The 25,649-nt window shown below is 39.3% G+C and overlaps 1 protein-coding gene across 1 annotated transcript; it reads right to left on the bottom strand.

Moving 5' to 3' along the window:
* lsg1 (large 60S subunit nuclear export GTPase 1) lies at positions 1-25,358 on the bottom strand (the record flags this gene model as incomplete). The annotated part of the gene is made up of 13 exons (XM_078206197.1): positions 1-490; positions 1,603-1,779; positions 3,580-3,659; positions 4,831-4,954; positions 12,402-12,545; positions 13,090-13,191; positions 14,247-14,690; positions 16,116-16,292; positions 19,086-19,146; positions 19,793-19,879; positions 21,354-21,440; positions 22,666-22,786; positions 25,232-25,358. Coding segments are annotated over 13 exons (1,911 nt in total), but the record flags the coding sequence as incomplete, so codon positions are not given.
* Between the last annotated feature and the right edge of the window lie 291 nt (positions 25,359-25,649).

Consider the following 25,649-nt stretch of genomic DNA (forward strand, 5'->3'; position numbering starts at 1 on the left):
CCAAGTGGTACAGGCATATTTATTTTGCATTCTTTACTGCAGTATTCAACAGCAGGATCATGTATTCACATCTTAGGAAAAGATTTAAAAACGATATTGTAACAAATTCTGCATAGAAGATGGATGGAAATTCCAAGTGAATCACGATGAATTACTTCAAGATGCATTTCATAAGGTTGTCTCTTTTGTTCAGCAAGTATTGTATAACACATTACTTTTCCTTGTGACATGCTGCATATTCTCCAATTACCTAATGTCCATGTTATGTTCAGCTAATTAGGGTAAGTACCCAAATGATAGCAAGTGAAGTTCACCCGTCCAGGTGTTTACAAAGTCTCCGTAATTTTTCCTTCTTTTTTCTGTTGCCATGCCTTTTCCATGGTTTTGCTGCCACATTTTCCACACTTGTTCCAGTCATCGGAGTTGGGTTAATGCCAAACTTTAATCCCATTGCTGTTTGAACTCCTTTTGTCAAAGCACGTATGTTCTCCTTTAACAAGCACACAATATATATCTTATTAGTCAATTACAAGAATTTTGAGAATGTTACCAAAACTGGTTCAATTTACAGGACTAAAGCTCCGTCACACAAAGATGGAGAATAAAGTCAAAGTTTGAGGATTGCATTGATGAAAGGACCCTGCAAATGGGGAACCAAGCACCTCAATCTTGAAACCATCTTAATCTGGTTACAGTAAAACTTGCAAGGAGATATTTTTTTAAAGTCAGAATTACATGAAACATATCAGTCCTGTAGGTGACAATCTGGGTACTTAATCAGAAAAGGTTTTAATTCTAACTTTTTCTGGATAATTATCGGTATAGGGGACAGCATGGTGGTTTAGTGGTTAACAACTTTGCCTCACAGCTCCAGGGACCTGGACTGCATTCTGGCCTTGGGTGTCATGTGTGGATTTTGCATGTTCTCCCCATATCTCTGTGGGTTTTGCCAGGTGTTCACACCCCAAAGACGTGCAAGATGGATTACCCACGGTAAAAACTGCCCCTCAGTTTGTGTGTGCATGCGCCCTGTGATGGAGCATATTCCAGCAGCTCCTTCAGCCAAACTGGTGGCAAATGCCATGCTTTGCACTCCTTTGGACCCCACTAAGACCGAGAAGGGGTTCTGAAGGGGCATCCCAGAACTCCCATTTGTATATCCCGCCCAGACATGTGCCATGACCCACTGGCACGTACCCATTGTCTCTTGAGACAGGCCAAGTATTGGTATAGTTCTGGCGGAACCATCTGAAATTGGCGATTTAAATTACATTTTTGGATGGTTCCCAGCACAAGGTCACTGTCCTGGGGAAGTTAGCCGTTCTGAGCAATTGCCATGCAAACTCTTATTTGGGAATTTTTGAGGATTCCTCGGTGCATCTTTGGGGAAGGCCACAATCCAACACTGGAACCCAGATGTTGTGGCCCAATATAAACAGTGCTTTGTCGAAGTATAAGGAACATGCAAATCGTTTGATCACACAAGCTTGGAATCATTTCTTGCATTCTTGTTTTTACTCACATCAGGCTCTTGGCATTTGAAATCCATTCCACATGAATTGTGCATTCATGGTGTGCATCATATTTGCTGTGTTTTCTTACCTGATGAAAGAAGCTTTTGTCCACATAATTTTCAATTTGTTTCACTTTAGGTTGTTTCCCTTTGAGCTGTGTACCATTTTCATCACCTAAAACAGCACATTCTTCAACTTTAGAATGCTGGTATTGGAAAAGAGCGGAATCAATGCCTGGTGGAGAGTGGCAGTACAACAGCTTGCCCTGGAATTTAAAGCAGAAAACAGACAAAGTAGAACATTTATTCATATTTGGTTAGAGACTTTACTGCCAGATGCAAAATGACTGCTGTATTTGGTAATATATCAAAAGCAAATGCATCAAAGTAAATAATTTCATGTGAAGCACATTTGGAGATTTGAGACGTGGCAAGGAAAACCATTCTCTGTTCGGATGACCATCTGCCAACTCCCCAACTATACATACTTCTTGTGTAGTCTTCATTTCAAAATTAAGCCACGATGACAACTGAACACTTCCGTAGAAATTTAAGCTTTGGAAAAATTTTCCATCATTGCAAACAGACAAGAATGGGATTACAAAATATAATTATGTGCAACTTAATGCTCATTAGGTTTAGCCTAACTCATGACTGCTACCATCCTGAAGGACAATGGCAGCAGACACATGGGAACATCACGACTTAGAAGTTCCCCTCCAAGTCACTCAGCACCCTGACTTTGAAATATATCACCGTTCCTTCACTGTTGCTGGGTCAAAATTCTGGAACTCCCTCCGTAATAGCACTGTGGGTGTACCTACACCATAGGACTGCATCGGTTCAAAAAGGCAACTCACCAGCACCATCTTCTCAAAGGCAATTCAGGATGGGAAGTAAGTGCTGGTCTAGCCAGCAAAATCCACATCCCATAAATACATTTTTAAGAACTCAGTGTGGAGAATTGGGGCATCACAGTGGCACAGTAGTTAGCACTGCTGCCTCAGTGCCAGGGACCAAGGTTCAATTCCAGCCTCGGGTACCTGTCTGTGCAGAGTTTGCACATTCTCCTTGTGTCTGCATGGGTTTCCTCCGGGTGCTCCGGTTTCCTCCCACAGTCTAAAGACGTGCAGGTTAGGTTGACTGGCCATGCTAAATTGTCACTTAGTGTCAGGGGGACTAGCAGGATCAATATGTGGGGCTTCAGGATGGGTGGGGTTGTGGTCGGTGCAGACTCGATGGGCAGAATGGCCTCCTTCTGCACTGTAGGGATTCTATGAATTATACTTCACTTCAATTAGAAGCAAGTTAAAATAATTTTCAAATTTCTCTTTTCCAAATGTAGGTCCAGTAATGATTGAATATATTTCCACCACCCTTTCAGGCAGTGATTTCCAGATCATAATAGTTCATGTCACAATTTTTCCCCCCCCTCATCTTACCCCCAACTTTTTAAAATTACCTTCAATCTGTCCTCCTGCCATTGGAAGTAGATTCTTTTTATTTACTTCATCAAAATCACTCAATTTTAAACACCTCTATCAACTTTCTTATTACAATGTCCTTCCCACCTTCAAAGATCAGTCTACATAAACTCCCAGGTGTTGCTGTGTCTACATACCCTTTAAAACAGTACATTTAATTTATATTGCACCCTTCATTTTTCCTTCAAAAATGCACAATTTCACACTTCTGTGCATTAAATTTCATCACCTCATTCCTTCAGTATTGCATCGCCTGAAGTCTGTTACCACCCTCCTCACTGCTTACTACATTTCCAAGCTTTGTGTCACCTAACATTAAATTCTGTATAACCAAGTCCAGGTTGTCAATATTTATGAAAAGTTAGTCTTAATACTGATTCCTGGAGAAATATACTTCGAAATCTAATAACCTGTTCATCAGTCTACTTAACAGTTTTCCAACTTAGTATGCAAGAAAATACCCAGTAAACTAGGCATGATCATCTCAGCAATTATTTTTACAATATGACAGCAAAAGGTGATCCATTTGCATGTATTCATTCACGAATGTAAACATTAACACTATACAGTCAGTTTACTCACTGTCACATAATCTTTCAAGATATATCGAGCTGCTCTAGGTTGATCTGGTTGTCCATGTGCAGTCATGAAACCTCTCATGTCTGTAAGATAGCAATATGTTGTTTAATGGAATCACTGAATTCTTTATTGGACTTTTCCTGTATTAGGAGTATTATGCTCTTAATAACATTACACTCCAGTCTAATTAAGATATCCAACTAAAATAAAATATGTTGAGACAATATGGCATTTAAGTTTTAACAATATTTTTAGCCAAGAGACCTGACTAAATTCTCTTCTCCCTTCAAGTAGAATAGAGATGAGAAGACAAATGGCACTCAGGAACTCAGTATGTAAATCTATGGTTCAAGAGGCAGATCTGAGTTTACTGTATAACAACCTCAACAGTAATACATTCTCTTTTCCCTCAACGGAACATTGGGAGGCACCAGGTCGTTATTAAGATAATCAAGTGGCAACTTGAGCTTACTCACATTCTATAGCAACACAAGGTACAGTCTTTACATATAAACAAAAAATAAAAATGATTAATGCAAAGGACAGGTCCGTTGGTATTAGAAATAAAGAGTCATGTTAATAATTTGGGTGCAGGTTTTTTGTTAGAACTAGAAATGAGTCCCTCAGCAGCACTGAACCAAGTCATAAAAGGAGGAAAGAACAGGCAGAAGTCAAGAATCAAGATGCGAAATACTGTTATAGGATCAGATATTTTGGGGATGAAGCCAATATGAGAAATTCCAATTGTGCCCACGAATGTGATTCTAGTCTCTCTATGACTCACCACTTAAATTTTAATTCTTGGCCTCACATTCTACTCACATACATACATAGCACATGTTGTACATGACATGCATTCACCTTTACAATCAGTTCCTGATTTGAAAGTGGGAAGCATGGGGAAAGAGAAAAATATTTCCCACAAAGGGAAATGGAATGGCACAAAATACAATACTGATAATTAGCCCCACTCTTGCATCTTTCCTAATGGTCTATTGCAGATGAGGCAGCATCCTGTCCCAAACCTCTCAATGAAAGTAAAATGAATTGGCTGAAAGAAAAGGTACAAAGGGAATGTTCAAAGGGGTACAACAAATATAAATAAATACTTCAAATTCCAGAAGATGTGGCTTTATGCTAAATTAAAATCAAGACCACTAATTGTCTTATAAAGCCAGGCAATGACTTAAAGTGAACATTTTCCACAATTTAAATGCAAACTGAATACAAAATGATAATTTATTGCATACTTACATCCATAGGCACTTAATAATTCCTCAGAAGTAGGTTGCCTGTCTGGATCTTCATCCTCTCTGGGTCGGATGATGTTAATTCCATACGTGCTTTCCAAAACATGTCTTGGAACATGCTGGCAGACGTAGCCCGGTTAAGGAACTCAACGTACACATGATTTAAAAATTGATGGGAATAGCTGCAACCCACAAAATGTAGCAAGGGACCCTGGCGATTATTTTAACCAAGTCAAAAGCAAATATACAGGTAACGGGGGGGGGGGGGGGGGGGGGAATGAGAGAGAAAGTTCAGTGCGGTGGGAATGGTTTACATTTCGGAGTTTACAAACACCCATCTTTTCAAAGGTTTTTTTCGCAGCAGCGATCAGGCCTCCAAGGTCTATCCATTAGGCCACATCCACCACTAGAAACAGAGAGGATTTAAAGGAACCCTCACAGCTGTTTCCACATTTCCCGTGCTCCATAGTAGTCATTGCTGCCTCAGAGCTCACAAACCCAAAATCTCATCTCGTGACCCCCAGTTTGGGATCCCTGATATATTGTCTGCACAATAATGGCTGCAGATAAAGTAAAAATATTTTTAAAAGTTTGTGTTCACTGCACATTAAACAAATTAAAGCCAAACCTTACTGTTAAGGATTTATTTTCAGTTCTGTCTGCTTAAATCAACAGCTCTAAGTGTCAAACTACAAAGTCATTAATGTATAATGCTTAGTCAGGTCCACTCTGATTTGGAGCCAAAAAGCAAGTTTGCAGGCTTCTGAAAAATAAAATAGGTTGAGTATTGCTTCTTTATCAGAATGGTGCTAAAAGGTCAACACCTAAATTATTGAGCTGTATTTTCTCTATGGCAATGTTGATGTTCTGCTATGTCAATCCAACAATTTCTATTTATATAATTACACCAGAAACAGAAGTGTTTCAGTAATAATAGGCAATAGTTTAATAAACTTCAATTGTAGTAGATAACTCATACTTGCACTTCAAAAGGAACAATGTGACAGCTGAGAATAATGATCACGTAATTTCTAAAGACTGGCAATACTGACAATTTATTCGTTTGAATAGGATAGGTAAAAGGGAACATCATTTTGACAAGGGTTTATTATTTGAGAGGTTTCCCATGCTGCTCAAGTATCTTCCATTAGTTCCATACTTTTTAAAGCATTATTAGGAAATTGTTGTGTTCCTTCACAAAATGTAATTAGTGACAGCAGCAGTAACATCATTTGGTGGGTCTAGAGATGTTATCACCAAGTTTTGTTGCAGGACAGGGGGTGAGAATTCCCATTAAACCAAAAGTTAATAATGAAAGCATTAAAACACTCGAGTAATATTAATTTCCCATTTTAATTTTCCCTCATGACATTTCACAGCTAGCCTCTAAGATATAAAATTGTCCAAATTAAAGCTCTTGCCACCAATGGCTCATAGTTACATAAACAGAACAACTCTTACTTCCATTTCTTCAGTGATGTTGTCAATTACATGAAAATAAATATACAGAGTTAGAAAAAAAAAGAACTTTTATTGCCTTATTATATAGCAGGTAAGAGAAGGCTCAGTCTATCCTGGTGTTAGAAACAACTTAATTTGAGTCACTGGACTTTTAAATCATCAACATATACTAATCAGGATAGCCCTAACACAGACAACTATGGTGACCATCAAGTGATCTTTGACATCCATTGTCTGAACAGAGTACTTTAGACTTGCAAGTGGATTCCGCAAAGATCTTATTTGAAAAGATTTTATGACAATAAGAAACTCATGTACCACAGTAAAATTTCTAACATTAGCATATAGCAGAAGTAGAAGGTGAAAGTTAAATCAAAAATGCCAGCTAACCAAGATGTAAGACAAGTTACACCATTTCATCCAATCTGAAAGCTCCTGATATCATCTAGTTAATGGCTGGGTGATCTTGCGGTATTGTGGGTGATAAGGTGTTGCAAGAGCTGTAGGAGCACTTGAGTTGAGTGAGTGGTGCTGAGGGAACATGGTACCGCAGAACACCAGGAGATTGAGACCAGAGTGAGGGCAGGCTGCTGACAACTACCAATGAGTTTCACAACTATGAAAGATTGTGACTGTTGGGGAGTGGTGAACATAACCACAGAGTAACATGTGTTGGTGCCAGCTTCTGAGGGAAAAGATACATCTTCAGTCATAAAACGCACAATGACTTATTGTTATTGATTGTTTTGATGGACAGTCTGATGACAAGACTGACATGACCAATGTTATTTGAATTTACATGGACATCTCTACATGTAAAATCAGAAACAGTAAATGAACCTATTCTTTGTGTAAGACATGCTTTTTTGTTACATACTCTGTTATACTTCACTTTAGAAGAATAAATTGTCTGTAATGCCTTTGCATTAAGCACTAGAAAAATAATCTGAAGAAACTCAAATTGTAGCACAGTAGTCCCGTTGAAGTATTTTTGTATTATGTGTGAATTTATTGTATGAAATCCCCTACATACTGATCTATGTAAGGATACACTTTAATGTAATTGCCAAATGTAAACTAATCCATGATTATACTGACATTCATAGCAACATACAAACTAGAAGGAGTAGGCCATTCAGCCTGTCGAGCCTGCTCTGGCATTCATTTTGATCATGGCTGATCGAATTCAATATCCTGATCCCTCCCCCCCTTTCCCCCCAGTCAGCGGTGTTACCATCATTGAATCCCCCACTGTCAACATCATTGGGGTTACCACTGATGAGAAACTCAACTGGACTCATCACAAACACAGTGGCTACAAGAGCAGGTCAGAGGCTAGGAATACTGCGGCAAGTAACTCACCTGCTGATACCCCAAAGCCTGTCCACCATCTACAAGACACAAGTCAGGAGTGTGATAGAATACTCCCCATTTGTCTGGAAGAGTGCACCTCCAACAATACTCAAGAAGCTTGACACCATCCAGGACAAAGCAGCCCGTGTGATTGCTACCCCGTCCACAAACATTCACTCCCTCCACCACCAATGCTCAGTAGCAGCAGTGTGTACTATCTACAAGATGCAGCAATTCACCAAAAATCCTTAGACAGCACCTTCCAAACACACAACCAGTTTCATCTAGAAGGACAAGGGCAGTAGAAACATGGGAACACCACCATCTGCAAGTCCCCCCCCCCCCCCCCCCCACCACCAAAACACCATCCTGACTTGGAAATATATCACCGTTCCTTTGCAGTCGCTGGATCAAAATCCTGGAATTCCCTCCCTAACAGCATTGTGTGTCAACCCACAGCATGTGGACTGCAGTGATTCAAGAAGGCAGCTCACTACCACCTTTGAGGGCAACTAGGGTTGGGCAATAAATGCTGTAAGAAGTTTAACAACACCAGGTTATGCCAGCCAGCGACGCCCATGTCCCACGAATGAATAAAAAAATATTCAAGGTGCAAGAAATGCAGTTATTAACTGATAAAGCAAAAATGCACAATTTTTCAAATTTTCTTCAGTAGTCTCTTGGGAACCCCATCACTTCCAAATCAAAAGAATTGATTCTTTCAATCACTGAAGATTACTAATGTGCATAAAGCATTTACACGCTCTTCAAAAGTGATGAAATCAGGAGTTATAGGTAGCATCTCACAATCAAAAACAAATGAGAAATTACTACCACCGAGGAGGAAAGGACAAGGCAATTATTTCAGAAATCTAATTTATATTCAAGAAAAGCAGAATTTTAGGAACAGAGAAAACATGCCGCATCCTTTTAAAAAAAGTTGGACTGGCACTTAAAAAAAAAAACCCAACACCTATGGTTTCCATTTCAATTAATTATGAGAATAGAGTCTAAAACAGCACACATCTGCTCCTCCTGTTTCGCTCTCATTGTTCAGCCCATTGTTGTGAGGGGGGAGAGGAAGAAACTATTGAAAGTCACACACTCATTCAAGACAAAAGAAAATGTCTCATCGGATTACAGTAGCCTGTGCCCAGGAAGCACTTTAGAAGCAGGCAACAACATTTCCAAATTTTGAACATCCAGCCCCCAATTTCTATTGAGTGGAATCACTCCCGAGCATCATGGCTGAGATAGAGTCATAGAGGTTTACAGCATGGAAACAGGCCATTCGGCCCAACTTGTCCATTCTGCCCTTTTTTTAAAAAAAACCCTAAACTAATCCCAATTGCCCGCATTTGGCCCATATCCCTCTATACCCATCGTACCCATGTAACTATCTAAATGCTTTTTAAAAGATAAAATTGTACCCGCCTCTACTACTACCTCTGGCAGCTTTTTCCAGACACTCACCACCCTCTATGAACAAATTGCCCCTCTGGACACTTTTGTATCTCTCCCCTCTCACCGTAAACCTATGTCCTCTGGTTTTAGGCTCCCCTACCTTTGGGAAAAGATATTGACTATCTACCTTGTCTATGCCCCTCATTATTTTATAGACCTCTATAAGGTCACCCCTCAGCCTCCTACGCTGCAGAGAAAAAAGTCCTAGTCTATCCAGCCTCTCCTTATAACTCAATCTATCAAGTCCCAGTAGCATCCTAGTAAATCTTTTCTGCACTCTTTCTAGTTTAATAATATCCTTTCTATAATAGGGTGACCAGAACTGTACACAGTATTCCAAGTGCGGCCGTACCAATGTCTTGTACAACTTCAACAAGACGTCCCAACTCCTGTATTCAATGTTCTGACCGATGAAACCAAGCATGCCGAATGCCTTCTTCACCACTCTGTCCACCTGTGACTCTACTTTCAAGGAGCTATGAACATGTACCCCTAGATCTCTCTGTTCTATAACTCTCCCCAACGCCCTACCATTAACTGAGTAAGTCCTACCCTGGTTCAATCTACCAAAATACATTACCTCTCATTTGTCTAAATTAAACTCCATCTGCCATTCATCAGCCCACTGGCCCAATTGATCAAGATCCCGCTGCAACTGGAGATAGCCTTTCTCACTGTCCACTATGCCACCAATCTTGGTGTCATCTGCAAACTTACTACAAATCATTAATATAAATGACAAATAACAGTGGGCCCAGCACTGATCCCTGAGGCACACCGCTGGTCACAAGCCTCCAGTTTGAAAAACAACCCTCTACAACCACCCTCTGGCTTCTGTCAAGAAGCCAATTTTGTATCCATTTAGATACCTCACCCTAGATCCAGCGAGGTCTAACTTTATGCAACAACCTACCATGCGGAACCTTGTCAAAGGCCTTGCTAAAGTCCATGTAGACAACATCAACTGCACTGCCCTCATCTACCTTCTTGGTTACCCCTTCAAGCAAATTTGAGACATGATTTTCCACTCACAAAGCCATGCTGACTGTCCCTAATCAGTCCTTGCCTCTCTAAATGCCTGTAGATCCTGTCTCTCAGAATACCTTCCAACAATTTACCCACCACAGATGTGAGGCTAACTGGCCTGTAGTTCCCAGACTTTTCCCTGCAACCCTTTTTAAACAAAGGCACAACATTTGCCACTCTCCAATCTTCAGGCACCTCACCCATGACTATCGATGATCCAAATATCTCGGCTAGGGGACCCGCAATTTCCTCCCTAGCCTCCCACAATGTCCTGGGATATACCTCATCAGGTCCTGCAGATTTATCTACCTGGATGCGCTTTAAGACTTCCAGCACCTCCTTCTCTGTAATATGTACACTCCTCAAGACATCAATATTTAATTCTCCAAGTTCTCTAACATCCATGCTTTTCTCAACAGTAAATACTGATGAGAAATATTCATTTAGGACCTCACCCATCTCTTGTGGATCAGCACATAAGATTACCTTGTTGATCCTTAAGAGGCCCTACTCTCTCCCTTGTTACTCTTTTGCCCTTTATGTATTTGTAGAAGCTCTTTGGATTCTCAGAAACTCAAGATGAACAATCAGCATTGTGTCTGTCGCCATTGTATGGTCACACAGCACTGATCCAAAAAAATAAAGTCCTAATCCAACATTTCTACTTTTACCAGCTCTTTCAGCTTTGCTCTTCTCTTTGTGTTGCACACCACAATTTAATTTGCAACTGGTCGATAACAATGTCTACTGCAGAATACAACCAACACATCCATTCCTACATTCTTCAGTATTCCAGGTCAACTTCTGAGGGACTAAGATCATCATTAACTGTACGTTTTATACAGAAAAGCATCTTTTCACGATATACAATTCATATTTTAGTATGGCGATAACAGCCTGATTTTTCTGGCTGTATGATGACGAGACAGTCTGGCATAGTAATGACTGTGGGCACTGACTAATAGCAACGTCTGGTGGCTGCATATGTGAAGTTAAGTGTTACAACACCCCACTTCTCCATCGAGAGCACTGCTGAAATCCTCACAGTTGGAGATTATAAATCGCTGAAGAGATATGAACATCCAGTTTGTGTGTGTCGAAAAATAGTTAAACCTTGTTGAATGTGGTGTAACCAAGTTTTTGATGGTGTATTATAATTACTGCTGAAGCACCTCACTGGCCGTAAAAAGCTACATTTTATATTTGCAGAATACCAAACTTCTCTGTTCCATGATAAATTTTTAAAAGATGTTTAAAAACAAGTTAATGACATTTCATCTTCCAACTTAACCCAAGTGGATGTTCCAGCTTTTTAGTTTTGTGAAATTATTAGAGCTAATGCTAAGCCTGTCTGTTACTTCCCAGAAGGATTCTATAATGATGGCTGCTTAGCCTACTTAATGAAACTCGTTGGAAGCTAGGGACTCCCTATAGCTGGTAAGATCAAATTAAAGGTTAGCAAAGATGAAATCCATGTCACAGAGCTCATTAGGACTCTGTGGGCAGCTTTCTTTGAGCTTTGCTGCTGACTGCAAAATCTTGGCCAGCATAATCAGCATTAAAGGAGGAAACACAAGAATATTTTCCACAATCTTCAGACCTTATTCAAAAATTTAACATCTTCAAACTACTAAATCAAGTTTAATTAGGCAAAGATGATTCAGGAAAGACTTATATACACAGCATCTCGCATACTCTAAAGACAAAGGTACAGTGATAAGGTAAATGGGCTCTGTGTAAAAATACTGAGGGGGAAGGGAAGAAACTATTGAAATTCTCTTTGCTAGCGTCCACCTTCCTCCCCCAACATAAATAAATAAGCTAAGGATGCTTCCTTTTTGGTGAAAGCTATTGTTTTTGTCATCGGAAACGCAGTCTCATGGAAACTATAGATGGTACATATCAAGTATGAAAAGATTTACTTAAATTAACTATCAATTGGGTGATCAGGGTGAGCTCAATGCCCATCCAGCAATACATGCAAATTAATTCCCTCAGTTTGCATGAATAAAAAATGTTCAAGCACAATCTTTTGCTGGCGAAGAGCCCCCGTTACACAAGCCTTTCCATGAGGTTGCAGTTTTAACTAAAAAGAAAACTCTTCTCAGGAAAGGGAAATATATCTGGTTATTTCTTGTTGAAATTCTTCCCAAGTATATTTGTGCTAATAAGGAATACTGTTTGCAAAAGACAGATTATTTTTTCTTGGTTAATATATTAATACTTTGTAAATTCAACAAATTTGGATATTTAACTTTCTAGAAAGGATATTAAGGAGACTGGTGGCACATGGTCTCTCATCTGGTCTATGGGTAATATTCCACTGCAGACCATTTCTGCTTTGGTAGAGACAAAGGATGGCATCACAAGGCCCGGACAGTCACACAAGCATAAACCTGGCTCCACATACAGTGTCTGAAAGAAAATTATTCAGTGGAAGTTAGCTGAACCTTTTAAGATTGGATTCAGGATACTACCCAAATGCTTGATACACCAACTGCTCATACTTAGACAGAAAACTATTTAATTGCAAATATAATTATACATCTGCATTGTTTCAGAAAAGTTGAAACACTGCTGTTCACTCCAAATGTACGCAGCCTTGACAGATGGATTGAAAATTACCTCCCCCAGACGGTTATAAAGCTACTCATCGAATCAAGACAGCGTCAGTTCAATTCTTTGTGGACACAAGTCCACATTAACGTTTTAAGCAAACATACATGCACAGCAGCAAATCTGACAACTGAAAATGTCACAATGGTGCATTCAGCATCTTCTAAAGCATAGAGTGAGAGGAGCTTTACTCTGCATTTAACGTGTGTTATAACTGATCTAGAAATGCTTATGCTTAATTTTGACATGGAAAGATATTCAATTTCCAATCTTCACTATTGCTTAAAATAATTCAGTAAATCAATAAATTTAACTGAGCACTAAAGCTTATCAACAAAGTTACCTGAAAGTGTTTTGTATGGCCTGGAGTTGCTGATACAGAAACTTTTTTGTTTTGAAGAATGGTATTGATTGTTGAACTTTTGCCTACATTTGGATAGCCTACCTATTAAACACAAAACACAAATATCAATACAAACAGTGCAGTAATCAAACATTCCCAATTTACATCATACATCTCCTAAATGGAAGCACATTGAAATGTACAATGCATCATTATCTGTAAAACAAAAATAGCAGAGACAATTGACTACTGAAAGTAGATGTTTAAAAGATACCTAGTATCCAAGATTGCATTGTAGAGATTGAGGCAAGTGCTTACAAAAAAAACCAGCTGAATATATCAAACTTCAACATTGCAGGTCTTAGATTGGCTTTAACTAAGCTGAGGCACGCATCAGAGAATGGAATTAGGTACAATTTGTATTTTCCATTTATAACAACCAGCAGGTGTGTTATGCCAACATTTGGGATTTGACTATTAACAATGGACTTAAAATAAAATAATCCAACTTAACACTTGAAGAAAACATTGGAAATATTTTAACTGATTGCCAATATTAACAATTTTACTTCATAACTTTTTGTAAAGCTGCCCACTGAACAGTTGAAATTCTGTGCACGTGCACTGACTTTATTTGACCCATCAGCTAACTCCCAAGTAGCTGGCTTTACCAGGTTTCTATCCCCTTCCCAACACTACACATTCTTATAAAAACTGTTTAATCGACACTTAACATATTTTCCAACTTGCATCAGCCACCTGTCCTGGTTACCTCGTGACCTACCCTGAGTAACCAAATTCCTGATGTTCCCACCCCATCAACTGGGAGGCAGTCTGTTTTATTTTATTTTTGCTCCTGTCTCTTTATTATCTCGAGAGCTCTATTCCATTTTTTCTTCAAGCAACAAAATAAATACAGGTTTAAAAAAAACAGTAGAATAAAAAAAAGTAGGAAAATCGGAACAGAGGAACAAATGTATAAATTGAAGTAGGAAATTAAAATAATTTCTAGAAAGGGAAGAAAAAAATGAAACAGGATCTGCTGAAATGCCAGCTGGATGGACTAAATGCTTCCCCCCCCCGTCCCCCCCCAAACCCCCGGCCTGTCATGTTATAAACAATAACCAGAACAAAAAAGTAAAAGATCCTTCACTCACTAATCCCACTGTGATTTCATCATCTTTCACACGATTTCCTTTGTGCAAAGTTTTAAAAATTTCCAACAGTTCATTTCGCTGCATCAGATGGCTCGAGTTACTGATGCAATTTTTTGTAAACTGTGTTGCATTGGAGCTTGAAGTACATGCAGTCCTGTCATTATCATTGCTGTCCACACAGCTATCAGTGGAGGCAAGATTTATATTAGTAAGGCCAGTCAAGGTCTCAATATCAGACTGGCTTATATTATTTTTCTGCTCATCTTCCGAACACGTTTCCCAAAATTCATCATCTTCACAATCTTCATATTCTGCAGAGTCATCTTCATCTGTGTCACATGTAGGCCACAAGCCTTCTTGAGCATCAGAATCACTGCGAGGTTTGTTGGAGACTTCTGCATCTCCTTCACTCTCTTCACTTCTCTCTCTCTCTGGTTCTTCTCCCTAAACATTATGAAATCAGAAGCATTTAGGGTGGAACATTACATTTATGGCTAATTGCATAAAACACAGTACTGAGATCGAGTTTTTTAGCCCAATGAAATACCCGTGTTTAATAGAAGACAATATTAAAACAAGATGTGGAGATGCCAACGTTGGACTGGAGTGGGCACAGTAAGAAGTCTCACAACAACAGGTTAAAGTTCAACAGTTTTACTTGGAATTACGAGCTTTCGGAGCACTGCTCCTTCCTCAGGTGACACCACTCACCAGAGGAAGGAGCAGCGCTCCGAAAGCTCGTGACTCCAAATAAACCTGTTGGACTTTAACCTGGCATTATGAGAACACTTACATTGAAACAAGACAAATATTTCAATTTTGACACGTTAAAATAATTTCAAGTGTTATGCTACAACATTAAGTAATATAGCAACATGCAGCAGCCAGAATTGCGGCATGCTTTAGAGCTGTAGTTAAACCAAACTATTGATGAAGGAATGCCAAAGAACCAGCAGGAAATGGATTAGTCTCAAAATAACAAAATTCTAACACTCAAAAACCAGTGAAAAAATTATGGTGCAGTTTTTAAAATCTCTTTAGTTCAGATTTCTCTCCCCACATTCTGACCCCCTTAAACTTAACCTGCCCTTTTCAGAGAAGCCTGCATCATTCCATTATTAAAATGGCAGGTAAGCAGATAAGCAGCTGTTAAATGAGTTCTACCAACGTGGGTGTACTGAATCACAAAGGATGGCATCACAAGGCCAGGACATCACACAAGCACAAACCTGGCTCCAGTGTCCAGGGGAAAAAAACACCATTAAACGTGTTTATTCACAAACGTGATGCCATTTTCTGTTGCTTGTATGACAGACCCTTGCTCACACCCCGATTATAATTGTCACATCAATGTAGGTGAGGTGGCAAGCAAAAAACGATTTTCATACATCAATAGAATGAAAAACTAGATTGTCAATAAATTTGAAGGCTGTGATACGACAGTTAGGATACAAGAGGGATGATATTTGGGCGGCACGGTGGCACAGTGGTTAGCGCTGCTGCCTCACAGCTCCAGGGACCTGGGTTCGATTCCCAGCTTGAGTCACTGTTTGCGTGGAGTTTCCTCCCACAGTCCAAAGATGAGCAGGTTAGCTGAATTGGCCATGCTAAATTGCCCCTTAGTATTCCGGGATGTGTTGATAAAGGGATTAACAGGGTAAATATGTGGGGTTTCAGGCTCAGGGCCTGGGTGGGATTGTTGTCGGTGCAGACGCAATGGGTTGAATGGTCTCCTTCTGCACTGTAGGGTATCTATGATTTCTATATTTGCTGAGCTAAATGCCCTCCACTCATTATTATATCTCTCATTATTCATTTTCTTACATACCTCTTTCATAAGCATTAAATTAAATTCCATTAATACCTTACCTTTGCTTCGGCATCTAATCTTTTCTCTTCTGCAGTGGCTGACCAGAAGACGACCCGCACACCTTCTTTGTCAAAATACCTTGCCCAAGCTTTTCGCTGCTCGTGTGTCAAGAGATCAGCTTTATTCAGGAGGATCATGTTGTCTTTATCCTTCTGGACCTGCTTCACATAGCACTCCTAGGAACAGGTATCGCAAGGTTCGGGGAAAAAAAGTGAAATTAACAAATTAAAACAGGGTGTGTCAGGAGATTTCAATATCCTCGAGGATGAATAGCACCACTGTGGCTTTTATAACTCATCACTTAATATATTATAACATGTATGGATGTTTTTTTTAAAAATTGCACATCCCTCTCTGCTTGCGGATTGACCGATTCATTCTCCTTGTTTTTTCTTTCATTCTGTACACCTATAATATTTTTCTGTTTATCTTGTATTGTCTAAAAAGTGCAAGTAAAATATTCCCACATCTTACAGACAGTATAGTTTCTCAGTCTGGAATCAAACACTGCAACCTGTTAGATCAGTAAAAGGTTGAAGCCAGTGTTCTATGAAATTAGAAATAGGGGCTGCAACCTGAGTGCTGCTGGAAGTGTAGAGTATAGCTGGAGCACCAGCAGACCTGGAGAGACAACTACGGCTTGAACTAAGAGTGAAGAGGCTGCAGCTGAAAGAAAAGAGTAACTGCCAAGGCAGCTGGATGGAATGTGATCTGTAAATGTAGCTGCTTTTTTGATAATAGCTGCATTGAGCCAGAAAAGAATTGGGATTGTACCAGATCAGCAGAGACAGCTGCAGATGGTGCTGAATCATAGAATTGTTTCAGCGTAGGAGGCCAATTGACTCATCGTGTCCGTACCAACTCTCTGCGTGAGCACCTCACCCAATGCCATTCCCTCTGCCTTCTCCCTGTAACTCTGCACCGTCTTCCTATTCAATGTTTCAATTGACTCTGCCTCCACCACACACTCAGACAGTACATTCCAAATCCTAACCACTCGCTGCAAGAAAAATCTTTCTTCATCTCAATTTTGCTTAATTTACTCATTACTTTTAGTTTGTGCCATCTCGTTCTTAAACCTTTCACGAGACCCCTCGTGACTTTGAACACCTCAAAGAGCAACTGCCTTGAAAGTTGTATGGAATGCACTTTTTGAATGATAATCTTTCTTGGAATGCAAGATGGGATAATCAAAACAGAAAGTATTCAATGAAAATAAATAGAGAAGCAAGAAAAAATGCGCACAGTTTTCAATTTACCAAGAGTGTTGCAAATGCCAATAAGATATAGTAATTCAATGAAGTTAATTATCTAAGCTTTACAATAATATGGCTTTAATGCATTTTAGACAAGAAGATTTCCAAGTGTAGTCTTTAGACAAATCCAATTCCTTACAGGTACAATTCATTAGGAAGGAGCTGATTGGCCTGGGTCTGAGTTCAAATCCCACCACGGAGATGACGGAATCTGAATCCAATAAGTAACTGAAGACCTCAAAACCACTGTTGACTATTGCAAAACCCACCTGGTTCACTTAGGAAATCTGCATCCTCACCTGGTTTGAGTGTCCAGACCCACAACAATGTCTTATTGAGGACTTTTAAATGCCTTCTTTAATGGCTCAGCGAGCCACTCAGTTGTATTAAACCTCTACAAAGTCTACCAAAGGGAATATAAACAGACGAACCACTTTGTATCGACTGAGCCACCAGAAACAACAACAGCAAATCCAGCCTCGTCAATCCTGCAAAGTCCTCCTTATTAACACCTGGGGCTTGAGCCAAAATTGGGAGAGCTGTCTCAACAGCCTGACAGACAATCTCCCAGTTACGACCAACATCATTCCTGGGTATGTTCAATCTCACCGGCAGACCCAGAAGTGATGACACAGTCGAATACAATCAGAAGGGAGTTGCCCTGTGAGTCCTCCATGTCAACTCTGGACCCCACAGGCATCAGGTCAAATTTGGGTATGGTAACCTCCAGCTGTTACCACATACCTCACTCCCTCAGCTAATGAATCAGTACTTCCTGCAAGTGGTGTTGAACATGGGTGGTCTATCACCAAGAGTGGCTCGGTAGCATTATCACAGACCTAGCTGGCCGAGTCCTAAAAGACATAGCGGCTAGACTGGTGAGGGAACTAACAAGATGGAAAAACATGTACAAAAAAGCTGAACTCCAGAAGTGAGGTGAGAGTGACTGTCAATGACATCAAGGCACATTCGACCAAGTGTGGCATCATGGAGCCCTAGTAAAACTGGAGTCAATGGAAATCGGGGGGAAACCCTCGCGGGCTGGAATCATAGCTAGCATAAAGGATGATGGTTGTGGTTGTTGAGGGTCAGTTATCTCATCTTCAGAGTCCTTATCTTCTCTGGATTTGCTTCCTTGTCCATCACTCCATGGTATGGCTTCCCTGTTTCTAGCAGAGCGGAGAGCCGTTCACTCGCTAGCTTCCTAGCGCCAACTGCCTTTTGCATTCAGTTAAATGCACTCAAAAAGGTTCAGTTAAACACACTCAAAAAGGTTTTTTCTTAAAGGTGGCCCCTGGTTGCTAAGCAACTGCTCATTCTTTCCCCAAGCTCATGTTTACTTTCCTGTTGTAAACACACTCACCACAATAGTTTGAACTGAAACCAAAACCCCCCATATGTGCAAACACCTTTGTTTAATATGAATCTAACTAGACTATTACCCTTTCCTACACAAAAACACTAAATTAAACTCACTTAAGTCTGTGTCTTACCTCTAACATATAGCAATTCAAACATAGATCACTTAAAACTCTCTGCTTCCTGACATTTCAAGTGAAGCAATATAACTACACCACTATCTGTAGCTGGGTTTTACAAGGGCAATTATGCTTTTGGGCTCAATTTGAAACAATATCTGTACTGTAGAATTAGATGAAGCTGTTCACTACTGCCAAAAACAAAGCAAGAATCAATAATCAAATTTTTACTTACCAAGTCTTCACACCGGAAAAGCAGCGGGTTTCTAGCATCAACAATCTGAACAATTATATCACTGCAGAAACAAAAAGAAGAATCAAGTGGTACAAACATTACACACAACTTCCAAGTTTGCAACCACCCTGTACACAAACCAGCTGTACCTATAAATTGATAATGATCTTTTGTAACTAACTTTGATAACCTGCATTCAATACCTATCCCTAACATCACGCAACTCACACGAGGACTTCTCAGTCTCAGCTGGGAAACTTGGAGAAGGTGTCAAGTAAAGGTACACCAGAATAAAGTACATGATACCACAGAGCTTTCCATGTTACATATTATTAGGGAGAAAAATACAGCTTACGACTATTGTGTACTTCACTCTCATAATACCGGCAAGGGTGGGGTCACAACTCTAGAAACATACAGTAAAAATAAAATACATTCAAAATAAATATCCATCCATTTATATAATTTAAAATATTCTGCTCAGAATTCTGAGTTTTTGAAAGTAATAATATCTGGATATACTGGAAGTGAATAGCAAAACAACGAATCCAGATGGCACTTTCATAGAATCCCTATAAGTGCAGAAGGAGGCCATTCAGCCCATCAAGCACGCACCGACAACAATCCCACCCAGTTCTTATCTGTGTAACATCAGGTATTTGCCCTACTAGTCCATTTTCAAGAAATGTAGTTTCTCCATACCATACCTTCTCTCAATTACTCTCCAGAGTTGACGCCAAAAGTCCAGATTCCTTTCAAATGGAGTCAGGATCAAGTTCTTGTCTTCTTCCAGCCTGGACACAGTGATAATAATAAGCGAATGTGTTCCAGAAATAGTTTTTTTTAATTTTCAGGTTATTCTTGGAAGATGTAATGCAAAACAAATGCATTTTTCCACAAATTCAACATACATATCAATAAAAGTGGTGCCAAAGCACTATGAATGTTTTACTCTAAGTTCAAGAAGTCTGGAAGTTGGCTCATTGTCACGATCATTTAACTCAAATAGGAGGACTACACCAAGCAAAGTTTTCATATGGGGAAAATTTCATGTGCGCTTGTAACTTGAAAGCAACATAGCAGTATAGTGGCTTTCATGTTAACATTTGTGTACCAGATCACAGTAAAAGGGACAGAGACCTGTGACAATGGGACACTATTACTTCTCACAGTTCACTACTATTTCACTGCAGTTTTGGATCAGCAGAAATTACACCTAAAATGGGCAAGTGCTTCTTGACATGGTGCTGCCATTTTTATGCCTTTCACGGGATTTTCCTCACCCTCATACCAAGTCCATAAAACTTCCAAATCTTGTTCATATACTACGGGTATTCAGGGTTGTTTGGAATTAGTTGCAAGTGAAAGTTTGTTTAGTAGCAAATTAAGATGATTAATATGTTTAAGACCTTTCTTTCTGTTTGAGAGATTTTTTGGAAGAGGTTGCAAGATGTTAAACTACAGTGATATTCTGCACCTATTCACTAATACCCCCTCATATACACCATTTCACCAAGGTTTCATTCAATCTTCAGTCAAAGTTACAGAGAGAGAGATCAGGAAAATCGTGGCAGAAATTCCAAATGTACATTTATAAAGGAGCATATATTTTTCTGCTTAAAATTTCAAGATTCTAAGTTCAAATCAATACAGTAATTGAAACAAAATGGTCTTTAGATCCATTTCACGAGTGGAGTCTTTAGTTATTCAAAAGTAAGTTATTTAAGTTTTTTAAAGTTTATTTATTAGCGTCACAAGTAAGCTTACATTCACACTGCAATGAAGTTACTGTGAAAATTTCCGAGTCGCCACATTCCGGCTCCTGTTCGGGTACACAGAGGGAGAATTTAGCACGGCCAATTCACCTAACCCGCACATCTTTATTTAGACTGTGGGAGGAAACCAGAGTACCCGAAAGAAACACATGCAGACATAGGGAGAACGTGCAAACTCCACACAGACAGTGACCCAAGCCCGGAATCAAAGTTGGGTTCCTGGCACTGTAAGGCAGCAGTGTTATTGTCCAATTAGAAAGTCCACCGAATCTGACATGGAATTAATGTTGTTTAAAAAAGGCAACAGGACACTAGTAACTAACAGTCACCATCATGTATTTCAAGTACTTGGAAAGCAGAAGAAGTGAGACTGGTAGTTTTCAGGTTTAAGTAATTTTCATATACAAAGTTAGTATTTAATTTATTAAAACTTCTAATCACAATCATTGAGCACATCAGCTGAATTACAATTAGTACAATCCACAACACTCACTGAGCCAGCTGCCGTCTCCATTCCAGGAAGCTTTCCCTTTCTGCCTGTTCCAGTTCTTCAGCTGCTGTATTTTCATCCCAATAAGGTCTACACACAAGGCAATCAATTAAGAGAAGATCAAGACAGAACTTCAACAACTTTTAATTTGGCCAACTACATGCATGATTTGAGCGGTAAACTTTGTAAAACTCTACTGAATAGAGCAATCATGTACTCTCAGGAAGTGCAGGTCTGGAAATCAATCAGCCGGAATTCATGATTTTCCACAGGAGTCAAAATAGCTCAGCAAGGAAAGTAGTAATAGACGAGATGGTCTTGATGTCAGATAGGATATGGGCAACAGAATTTGATGTGTCAAGTTTTCAGAGAGGTGAGGATGGGAGGCAACTCATGTGAGCATTGGAATAACTTCAGTTTGGAAAGGATAAAGGAATGAATGAGGATTTCAAAAGCAGAATGCTGGGGCTGAGATAATGTAATGCAGGTATGCATGATAGTTGATATTGGTCAGATTGGGAGAAATTGAAACTAATGTAAAACCGGATGTTTGACATCCAGCTTGACGACAGGTACTGGAGTGAGGTGAAGAAATACATCTGGGTGTTATCTGAGGACGTATGAAACTGATCTTAGATCCGCAGATGATGTTGTCAAGGGGCAGCGTGAAGATGGGCTTAACACCAGAAAACTGGAGGAGTGGAAAAAGAAGCCATTTTTAATTTAAAGCAATAATAAAATTAATTTTACATTTGACTAAAATTTCAGTAAAATAAAGTTTATTACACAAACACTACATTTCAGTTTAAATCAATACTGTTTAAAGGTTTTTATAATACACAAGTTAATATTTGTACACCTCAAATCAGTTAAGATTTTATAAAGTACATCATCCTTATTTAAGCAAAATCAATATTGCTATCAAAAGCACAATACTTTGCAAACTCAAAAGCTTAAAAATATCACAAGGAACACAAAAAACAAACATTAAAGTATTAAAAAACATTTAAAAGACCTGGAAGTAAACATTACTTAAATGAACATAACCGCAAAGGAGGGCTATATCCACTCTATTGGAACATTAGCATAAAAGGTAATTTTGATACTGAAACATTAAGATTCTGTCGGAAAACAGCAAAAAATTACTTCAGGTGCATTTTGAAACAGGATTGTTGAGAGAGGAAAGGATACAAGAGTCAATGGAAAGATTAATTGGAAGAAATTAAACCAAACTTTTAAAATAATTCCTGTTCTACTTTTGATTATTTTCATAAATCAAAATCTCTCAAGGATAAATATTTGAACACCTGCCCACCTTCTGGGAATGCACAGAAATTGCTTGTTCTCTTCTTGGAGCTTCTTAATTCTTTTGCTTTCCTCAGTTGTCAGCAAACCACTTCTGTCCTCAGCAGAAATAATCTTGACATTCAGCTTCTCTATCAAGAGATAAGTTTAAACTTTCAGTTATGATTGCATGCTAAAACTGCTCCCACAGATACGCATCACCAGGCCATCAACAAAACAATAATTTGCATGAACACTGCTGCTTCAATCAAGTACACAGCAATGATAAATGAATAGCACGACTGCCACAAAATGCTGATGTAGAAACAAAATTCTTACATACTGTATCATCTAAAAATCACATCAAAAATCATACACCTAGGTGCATGGTTAACAAAACCCTTCTTTTTGTCACTCATTTAATCACATACTTGTATCAAACTGTCTCCACTAGTGGATTGCAGATAGTACTTATGGACAATTTGGAGCAAAGCATATTTTCCTAAATGCATTAACGAAGCTGCAGGAATTGGACCAGGATTGAAACTAACTAAGTTTACGAAGATTCATCTAGTGGTAGAAAAGTGAAGCTGCAAGTTCTGGATGAGGTGATGGGCATGATGTGGAGATGCCGGCGTTGGACTGGGGTAAGCACAGTAAGAAGTCTCACAACACCAGGTTAAAGTCCAACAGGTTTATTTGGTAGCAAATACCATAAGCTTTCGGAGCTTGCTGCTCCTTCGTCAGATGGAGTGGTCTCTGTTCTCCAACAGTGCACAGACACAGTGATGGGAACAGCCTGTAGAAAAAAATCTCTTTTTCCAGAGAAAGACCTGCAGCCTGTCAAAGACACTGGCGAAAGCTTACAAGCTGGGTAATCATGGCAATAAAAGCATTTTAAAAAGGCAAAAGGAGCATAAAGCCTTTTAAGGTGGAAAGCAGATCCCATAAAGCAGGGGAGGTGACGAGAACAGTTTGCAGAATCAGAAAAAGTCTAAAAATATTAATAAATTGTTTATTTGACCAGAGACAAAGCAAACACTTAACCAAGGGAGGAAGAAACGTAGAGCAGTTGATCCAAAATTATCTGAAAGTCAGGAATGTTAACAATACACAGACGTACAAGCCTGTTAGAAGCATGCTTCGACTCTTAGTGTTAATGACTATAAAAAGCAGAATTATATCTATAATTAAACTGGGCAGAAAAAAATGAAAATATAGAATGCATCTTAATTGGAGGGAGAGAACATAGGACAACACATAAATGGAACTGGTCATGGATTTGCCTGTTAACAACAAGATTCAGAATTAATAAGAAATGATGAGATGTAATCTACCTAACAACAGGGTGACTCTGCCTGACAGTAACTCACATTCGAAGAGGCTGATGAGGGTCATCCTTTTCCCAGTAACGAGATTAGCAAATATCTAGATAAGATCAGATGTAAATAGCCCTATCATTAGGAAGCAGTTTACCGAGATGAGGGGTCAGGGGACCATACAGCTGCTAATTCCTGGTTGTCAAGGAATGTAGGAGAGACAGACAGTCTGATTTACAGAGAGCAGAATCAAAGAGAGCCCGGGCTATAGTTTGATTTATTATTGTCACATGTATTAGTACACAGTGAGAAGTATTGTTTCTTGCACGCTACATAGACAAAGCATACTGTTCGTAGAGAAGGAAAAGAGACAGTGCAGAATGTAGTGTAACAGTCATAGCTAGTGTGTAGAGAAAGGTCAACTTAATGCGAGGTAGGTCCATTCAAAACTCTGATGGCAGCAAGGAAGAAGCTGTTCTTGAGTTGATTGGTACATGTCCTCAGACTTTTGCATCTTTTTCCTGACGGAAGGTGGTGGAAGAGAGTATGTCCGGGGTGGCTTGGGGGTCCTTAATTATGCTGGATAAAAGCAAATTACTGTCGATGCTGGAATCTGAAACCAAAAGAGAAAACGCTGGAAAATCTCAGCAGGTCTGGCAGCTTTACAGATGTTGCCAGACCTACTGAGATTTCCCAGCATTTTCTCTTTGGGTCCTTAACTATGCTGGCTGCTTTTCCGAGGCAGCGGGAATTAATTGTCAACTCCTGCAGAAGCAGATGGGCCAGTTTAACATTTCACTGCAAGCCAGCTAACAGCAAACATCCGTTGTAAAGTCTAACAGCTAAGTTAATGAAGAAATCTTTGTAAAGGCAGTTTTGGTTAACTTGGCAAAGATGCTTCTCAGACTGGATCATCCTCCTGGCATTGTGTGGTAACTATAAGCTGGATTTGACTTGAATATTTGTTTAAGGTGGATGTCGTTTCAGGAATGGGGAAATCTTACTGAGTTCAGGTATCAGGGATATAATTTGGAACAAGGGGTTATTTCTAGAGAAAACTGTGCATACATGTATTACTCCAGGGTTTACATGCCTTGTAGCATTATAGTCCCGTTCATTTGTATTGTCTTTGCTTTCATTTAATAAAACACCATTTCAAAAAACAATAATTTACACCACAAACTGTTGTCTCACTTTTGAGATGCCCTCGCCGATATCAGCGCAATTCGTGGACAAACTCCACGTTTAGAATTCTGAATTAAATTCAAAATGTCTTACCAGCTACAAACTCTGTGCCTGCCAATTCTGCAGTTGCCAGGAATTCATCTAAAGTGCTTTGCTCTGTTACCGATTGTAGGTTGAGCCGACCCCAGTTATATCCATCATTCAGCTCACTTGTGTGAAGCTACACAATAGAAGAATTAGATCCAATTATTAAATCATCAATAACAACATTGAGTCAAGGTGAGCATACAGGAATTTGAGAGATACGTTTCCTTGGTTTACTGGTAACAAAATGGTAAGTGCAAGTATAAAGCATGCTTTCCTGCCTGCATTCATGCTAACTTTTGCACGAATACGAGCACAGAAATATCCCAGATTATCTTAAATTTAAAAATTACCAGAATTACAATTCTGAAACACAAGTATGAAAATCACAATGCCCCAATACATTACAAATAATGTAATGGTGAGG

The sequence above is a fragment of the Mustelus asterias genome, unplaced genomic scaffold (genome assembly GCF_964213995.1).
Source record: "Mustelus asterias unplaced genomic scaffold, sMusAst1.hap1.1 HAP1_SCAFFOLD_1351, whole genome shotgun sequence".
Classification (NCBI taxonomy): domain Eukaryota; kingdom Metazoa; phylum Chordata; class Chondrichthyes; order Carcharhiniformes; family Triakidae; genus Mustelus; species Mustelus asterias.